The sequence below is a fragment of the Chrysochloris asiatica genome, unplaced genomic scaffold, assembly GCF_000296735.1.
Source record: "Chrysochloris asiatica unplaced genomic scaffold, ChrAsi1.0 scaffold00018, whole genome shotgun sequence".
NCBI classification, from domain to species: domain Eukaryota; kingdom Metazoa; phylum Chordata; class Mammalia; order Afrosoricida; family Chrysochloridae; genus Chrysochloris; species Chrysochloris asiatica.
This window is the reverse complement of record NW_006408536.1, coordinates 24,162,115-24,169,950: the sequence shown is the minus strand read 5'-3', so window position 1 is coordinate 24,169,950 and position 7,836 is coordinate 24,162,115. Positions and strand designations below refer to the sequence as shown.

The window sequence follows — 7,836 nt, the reverse complement described above, 5'->3', positions numbered from 1 at the left end:
TCGGAAACCCTGTACAGGGTCGCTATGGGTCGGAACTGACTCAACGGCACTTAACAACAACAACAACAATTTGCTGGTGAGGTGTCGTTGTTAAGTACCATCAAGTCCACTCCAACTCAACCTGTATGAGGTTTCTGAGGCTGTAAATCTTTGCGGGAGAAGAAAGCCTAATCGTTCTCCCCTAGAGTGTCTGGTGGGTTCAAACCGCCGACCTTGTGGTTTTCAGTCGAGTGTTTATCCTAAGAACCCCGTGTTCCCATGCTGCTGATATAGACTGTGGAATTTAGGCCAAGCAGAGAACATAGAGTTCAATGGTACATTACATTTCAAACATGGACAGATTTAGTGGTTTATTCCATTCCCTTGTATCCACGCCGTCTTTTCCATGTCTCTCTTAGAAACCCTGTTGGTGATTTTCTCTAGTGTAAGGGCTCCCTAGCCATAAGCCTGCAGTCCACAGACACCCAGGGAGTCCATGAACTTGGAGAAAAAGATGGAATTCAGGGAGTCCATGAACATAGAAAGGGGGAAAAAAAGACATCTTTGTTTTCATTAACCTCTAACTGAATCTTAGCATTGAAGGCAATGAAAGCAAAGATGCCACACAAGGAAGCAGTACGATACTAGCAGTTCCTGGGATTTGGTCAACAGTCGAAATCACAAATTGTTTTTGTACATTAGCATTTCTGCAGCTATCTAGACATTCATCAGAATTTTGGATTTATGAGACCTATGACTAGACTGTATTTTTTCGGGCATAAAGAAGAATAAACACCACTACAGAACACTTTCTAACAACCTTTTGATAAATGTATGTAATCCTAATTGCTACCATTTGTGAGCTCAGGTTTATTTTATTTTATGCATTGATATCTTTCAGAGAAGCGTCATCCATCACACTGTGAAAGGAGGGGAAGGCACGCAAAGGGTTAAGAACCCCTGAGTCTCATTTCACCTTTGACTCCCCTTAAATTTCCTCCTAACCAAACACCAGGGTGTGGGGAATGGAGTTATGAATTCTTTTTCAATTTTCTTTCTTTCTTTTTTTTTTTTGCATTATTATTGCAATAAAAATTCATGTCACATAAAGTTAGCCATTTTGAAATGCACAATGCAGTATACTCACAATGTTTTACAACCATCACCTTTATCTAATTCCAAAACAATGTCATCATCCCAAAAAGAGACATTGTACCTATTGGCAGTCACTCCCATTCCCCCCTCCCCCCAACCCTGGCCTCGGCTAATCTTACTTCCTGTCTCGGTAGATTTGCCTCTTTGAGGCATTTCACGCACATGGAATCAGACAATATGTGGCTTTTGTGTCTGATTTCTTTCACTTAGCAGAATGATTTTGAGGTTTATCCATGTTGTCGCATGTATTAGTATTTTCTGCCTTTTGATGGCTGGCTAGCATTCTATTTCACATACGGACCCCATTTCACGTATCCGTCTGTTGATGGGTGTTTGGGTTGTTTACACTGTATGGCGATTGTGGATAATGCTGTTGTGAGCATTCATTACAAGGATCTGTTTGCGTTCCCGTTTTCAGTTCTTTGGGATATATACCCGGGAGCTTCAAAAAGTTCGTAGAAAAATTCCAGGATCTTTTCATTCCATTTTCTACAAACTTTTTAAAGCCCCCTCATAAACCTAGGAGTGGAATTGCTGGGTCATATGATCATTCAGAAGATTTGGGGTGGTGCAAACAGTTTGTATGAGTTGGAACCAACTCCACGGTACATAACAACAACAATAAACAGTTTGTGCTCAGCTGGCAGTCAAAAAGTTGGCAGAAGAAAAGACTGGCGATCTGCTCCTAGAAAGATAATAGCCAAGGAAACCCTACTCTATAACACATGGGGTCCCCATGGGTTGGAATTGATTGGAAGGCAAAGGAAGACAACAACAACAACACAGTAATTCAGGAATCCCTGGGTAGTGCAGATGGTTAATGCACTGGGCTGCTAATTAAAGGATTGAAGGTTAAATTCCACCCAGAAGCACCTTGGAAGAAATGCCTGGCAATCTACTTCCACAAAATCAGTCATCGAAAACTCTGTGGAGCACAGTCCTACTCTGACACACATGGAGTTGTTGTTATCAATGGCGCTTTGTAGACAATTCTTTGTGATTGAAAATGCCCACGTTAAGTGGTTTTTATATCCAGTACTTGCTGACCCAGATAATTTGCTTCTGGGTGGCAGGAATAGCCCTTGACATTTGGAACCTTCACACATGGACTTAATTACCTGGAGACAGAAAGCAAGGTGGTTTTAGGCCCTGGGAGTGGGGCGGAAGGGATAGGAGGCATGGGCTCGCTTAGCAATTCAATTCAATGCAGTGTGACCACATTTATTGAGCAACTCTGAGCCCAGCATGTGGGGGAGGGAACAAAACAGCCTGTCTGTTGCCTCATTGCTTCCTGGTGACTCTGAGGCACTGACCTGGGGGGCTGGGGGTGACATGATGGCTTACATCTATCCCTTAGCTAAAAGATGAGATTCGAAGCCAGCCAGAGGCACTCAGAAGAAAGGCCTGAAAAACTGCTTCCAAAAGGTCACAGCCTCGAAAGCCCTAGGGAGCAGTTCATGGATCAGAATGACACAAAGGGACTTAACAACCACCACCATCAGCCGCCATCAGCTCCTTTCTCACCGTTAACCAAAGCACCTATGGTATCGACCAATGAAAGTCGTTATTTTTATTTGCTGCAAAAAGAATAAAAGATCTAATTTTATCAGTATTTTAGGAAAGAAAAATAATATTAAAACATCTTAGATTTGTAGATTAATTCCAAGCACTAACACATGTTTTATTTCATTATTTTTCCTCAACCTTTGATCCTAAATAATACTAATAGTAGTAGTATAACATATAACGGTAAAAACAATACAAATCATTTACTAAGCATTCAGGCCTCCCAACAACTGGGTGAGATAGACATACTACAATGATCCCATTTTACAGAAGAGAAAATGGACACACAGAAAGATGAATGGATTTGACAAGGTCACACAACTTCTGCCTCACCTTTCGTGCTCTTCATTCTGTCTGAGTCTCCTGATTAGTTGGCAAGTCGAGTTCAACTATGGTAGTCTCTTTTCTCTTCCTTTCAGCAAGTTACCTCTTTCTCTCTCTCTTTCTTTCCATCCCTATCTAGCCACCTGTCCTTTTTCTATCAAGATCCTAAATTCAGAGAAGCGAAAAATCCTCCTTCTCTGGAGCTACTGCTTCTGCAAGGGCCTAATCCTGTTTCAAGAAAGCCCATGCAAGAACAGGCCACGAGAGGGTAGTGGCATTCTTTGTAATCAGGAGATGTCAGGGAGGACAGACTTGATTTGTAACAGCAGCTGAACACCCGGAAATAGGATCCTAGGACCTACAGAAATGGGGTTGGTACAACTGCAGCTGCCAACTGAAACCAGCCGTAAAATTCCCCTTCCAGATCTCGTCTATGTTTGGATGATGCAGTGGACCCCTACACCAGCCGGCCAGTCCCAGAAGGCAGGGTAGTGGGGGAGCAGGATGGCTGCCACCCAGCAGAGAATTAACTAGGAAACAAGCCTGCCACCTGGCCCTGCCCACCCCTTCTGGCTTCCTCCCCAGGAAAAAGGAAGTCCAGGAGGTACAGAAATGGGGAAGTCTGTGCCACTTCAGCATGTATATGACACTTGACTCTAATGGCCAGGGCAACAAAGTCCCCTTCCCCTGAGTGTTTAGCAGGAGGCTTCAGACAGAAAAGGAGAACAATTTCGAACCCAACTTTGCCTCCCCCCAAATCATTACAACTAAGGCCTTTCCAGAACCAGCATATCTTTTTTTCCTTTCACATGCCAGTTGCAAGCATTGGCATAATATTTATAACTAATTTTCAGTCCCAAGTCCTCAAGGTCAGCAGTTTGAAACTACCAGCCCTTCCGCGGGAGAAAGATGAAGCTTTCTGTTCCCGTAAAGATTTACAGCCTTGGAAACCCTCTATAGGGTCGCTAGTCCCTGTGAGTCGGAATTGACTCCATGGTAAATACCACCACCACCAAGTGGGTCACTGGTACTGACAAAATCAGGTGCCATTTTGAAAACTGCTTCCCTTTCCACCCACATCCTCGTTGGTGAATATTTCCTATGTAACTTACATGTGCATCCAGAAACCTCCTTATGCCGGGAGGGAAAGCTCGATAATACACAGGGTTTGAGGTTTTTAACTTCATTTTTTTAAGATGTTCGAGATAATGGAATCTCACATAGTTAGCAACCACTTTTAGGACTTAGGAAAATAAGGAAGAGGAAAGTAAGAGAATTTCTTTATTATCACGCAGCAAGGCAAGAGCAAAGCTCAAGGTAGACTTACTTTTCAATAGAGAGGCGTTATGTTTCACAAACTGCTGACAAATTGCCCTACACCCCGCAAATATCACCGTGGTTTGACTTGGTTGCTCACAAAACTACAGTGATGAAAAAATATGGATGTTATAGTGATGAAACTTTTCTTTTTTTCAATCACTTGAGGGTGCATACCTCCCACCCAAGTCAAGGAGCAAGCTATGGAGAGAGACAAAGGCCTAGGGTGGGGCGATGGCCCTCCATCGGTCTGCAAGCTGAGTCACAGCTTCGCGCGGGCGGTGGGCGAGGCCCTGCTGCGAGGGAGCCCCGCGCGCCTTAGCTCGGCTGTGTCGGTCTCACACAATGGCAGTGTCGCAGTAAAGGAATGCTTGTCCCCCTAGATCCCAGCCCCATAGTGATCATACACAGATCTCTGCTGCTATGGCAAAAATTCATGACAATCGACATCAAATGTCGTGGGGTGGGTATTCTGTCGCTAGCTTTTCCTCCCTCCAGGCGTTCGGGTGCGTTAGGGGGCCGCGGGCGACGTTGCGGAGGCGCGAAGGAGTTAAGCGGGACATCAGGTGACATCATCTCATTTACATAGCAGCGCGCATAAAGCAGCGCCGCGCGCCCCGCCCGGCACTCGGCGGCGGCCACTGAGCTCAAGGACACCGCTCGCTCTCGTCTCGCTTGGTGAGCCCCCGGACCCTGCCCTTGCCCCAGCCCTGAGGTGTCCCCTCCTGCCACCTTCGCCCATCCCTTCATCACACTCCTAGCCAGCCACCTCTGAAGCCCAGCCCCGGAGTCCTCCCTAGAAGGCTACTCGGGTAGTTTGGCGCGGAAAGTCTCCAGATGCTTGCTAACGGGGTCGGGAACTGAATGATTTTTCAGAAACACGGGCGTTTCGCCTTGCTGGTTTGAGGGAACAGTTCTTTTAACTCCTTTCCCCCACCTCAGGCCTCTTCCTTGGCCGCTGAGGCTGGGGTTTAGCAGACACAGAAAAATCTTTTGTTCCAGCTCACACCCACCCAGCCCAGATTCCCAACAGCTCCATTTTCCCCCCCTTCGGGCCACTGGGTACAGTATTAAGGTGGCTGCCCTTCTCAGGAAGGAACGTAAACGAGGGACGCTCGCTGCAGCCGGGGATTGATGACTGGGTTTGGGAGAGGATATGATAGCATTGTTGCGCGGGAGGAGGAAGCAATAGGCAGGGCGGTGGTCGGAGGCGCCCGCAGCAGCTGCAGTCTTTGTGTCAGTGAAGAAAGCGCCACCAGGCCATAGCTTGGGGGAGGAACCAAGCAGAGAAAAAGGGGCACACTTTGTGCATCCTCGGCTGCATTTAAAGAATTATCCGCCCCTCCCCTCCCACTTAAGCTCTTAATTTGGAGTGGCTTTACTGTTCTCTGATCTAGGCAAATTTTCTTTTTTCAACGCTGCAATTAACAAGCCACTCTGATTAATTTCAGTCTTCTGAAAGATTTGCCCTCTGTCTGCACCCCCGCTCCCTCCGCGTTTTGAAATACTGGGGTGGGAAGGACCTCTTTTTTTTTCTCCTGAGGAGAGGACTCTTCTTTATTTAGCATTTAATAAAAACCGAATGAGAAAGGGGTTCAGGCAAGAAATTGAAGGGGGGCGGCCAGAGAGATGATGGTGGGTGGATTACCCTCCCCCTTGGCTTTTGTACCTGCAGATTCCACCGCTACACCATGTCTGACAAACCCGATATGGCCGAGATTGAGAAATTCGATAAGTCGAAATTGAAGAAGACAGAAACGCAAGAGAAAAATCCACTGCCTTCAAAAGAAAGTAAGCTTTCCCCCTCCGCCCCTCACTATCTTGGGACCAGGCTGGGCGGGAGTGGCCAGGAGGAACTGGGAGAAGAATTCAGGGGTGGGGGGGGTTGGAGGGAGAAAGAAGCGCGGGGAGGAGCCAGCAGCTTTATGATTAATGTGCATGGAGAGATTAATTAAAAATGGTTTTGCAGTCAGCACATGGCAACACTTTGGTAATTGAATCTAAACCTGGAATAAAGAATATAGCTTAACAATATACCCATACACTTATCTGTTAAAATGCGCATCATTTTACGTATAATAGAAATATTTCATTGTGGAATTGCCTATTTATGCTTGTAGAGATTTTATGATGTGAAAAGATGCTTTCAAGGCAAATACTGCCCTTCAGTTCGAGACTTTAGGAGGTACTGTTAATCATCCTCCATCTTTTTTGTCCCCTCTCTCCCGTTACAGCGATCGAACAGGAGAAGCAAGCGGGCGAATCGTAATGAGGCGGCGCCGCCAATATGCACTGTACATTCCACAAGCATTGCCTTCTTATTTTCCTTCTTTTAGCTGTTTAACTTTGTAAGATGCAAAGAGGTTGGATCAAGTTTAAATGACTGCTGCCCCTTTTCACATCAAAGAATCGAGAACTACTGACAACGAAGGCGGCGCCTGCCGCTCCCATCGGCCTGTCTGGCTGGCAGGGAAGGAAAAGAACTTGCATGTTGAAGGAGGGAGCTGGGTGGGACGACAGTGAATAAAATATATAGAGTAAAAACAAAGCTGGTCCAAGGTGTCCTGCAGGCGTAAAATGCAGTTTAATCGGGGTGCCATTTTTTTTTTTTGTTCAAATGATTTTAATTATTGGAATGCACAATTTTTTTAATATGCAAATAAAAAGTTTTAAAACCTGCCTGTTGTGTGTGACTGTTTGGAATTTGGAAGGTTCAACTGATTCACCAGTAAAACCTTTCTTGCGTCATCATCCACGTTCTTACCAGGGGAGCAATAAATGACCAGCGTCTGGGGATCTGAGTAAATTCGATAACAGCTAGAAAACGATTTTCACTGAGGTATGTGTGGTACCTTGCCTATAATAGCTGATTGAGAGAACATTTACTTGGGCTGATTACATTTTAGCAGTTGTATGAACATCATGCTTGGGAAGGTGGAGGGTCGGTGAAAAAGCGTAAGACGCCTAAAGAGATACATTGGCTCAATGCCAGCAGCAACGGGCTCAGGCTCAAGTGTAACAATGATTGCCAGGATGGTGCAGGACACAGGACAGTATTTTGTTCTGTTGTATGGGGGATGCTATGAGTCAGTGTCGGACACCTAACTAGTTGTATAAAAGGTACTGAACAGTTAATAATTTGTAGGTTTTGATAAACACTGAATTTATGCCCTAAAGTCAAAGTGACGGTGGTGACCATTTTTTTACACCATTGTTTCTTACTTAAGGTATTTTACTTGAACTTAGGTCATTTAACCAATTACTTAGCATCATCACAAACCATAAACAAATAAATTGGGTAAAAACTGATTTTTTTTTTTAGTAACTGCTTTACAAGGAATTTGGAACGTAAGCCTTTCTCATTGCCCAATAGCTGGTTTCTAATTAAAATTCAATATTTAGGATTGCGTTTATAAAAAGATGAATGTGTTTTACAATGATTTTATAATTTCTGAAGTCTCATGATTTATAGGATTAAATAATTTTGAATTTAAA

General features: G+C 44.7%; 1 protein-coding gene across 1 annotated transcript; it reads left to right on the top strand.

The window, feature by feature from the left end:
• Positions 1 to 6,017: 6,017 nt before the first annotated feature.
• Positions 6,018 to 7,017, top strand: TMSB4X (thymosin beta 4, X-linked). Its single transcript, XM_006835627.1, has 2 exons — positions 6,018 to 6,132; positions 6,576 to 7,017. The coding sequence occupies exons 1-2, from the start codon at positions 6,033 to 6,035 to the stop codon at positions 6,608 to 6,610; spliced, it is 135 nt and encodes a 44-aa protein (XP_006835690.1). The 5' UTR covers positions 6,018 to 6,032; the 3' UTR covers positions 6,611 to 7,017.
• Positions 7,018 to 7,836: the final 819 nt, after the last annotated feature.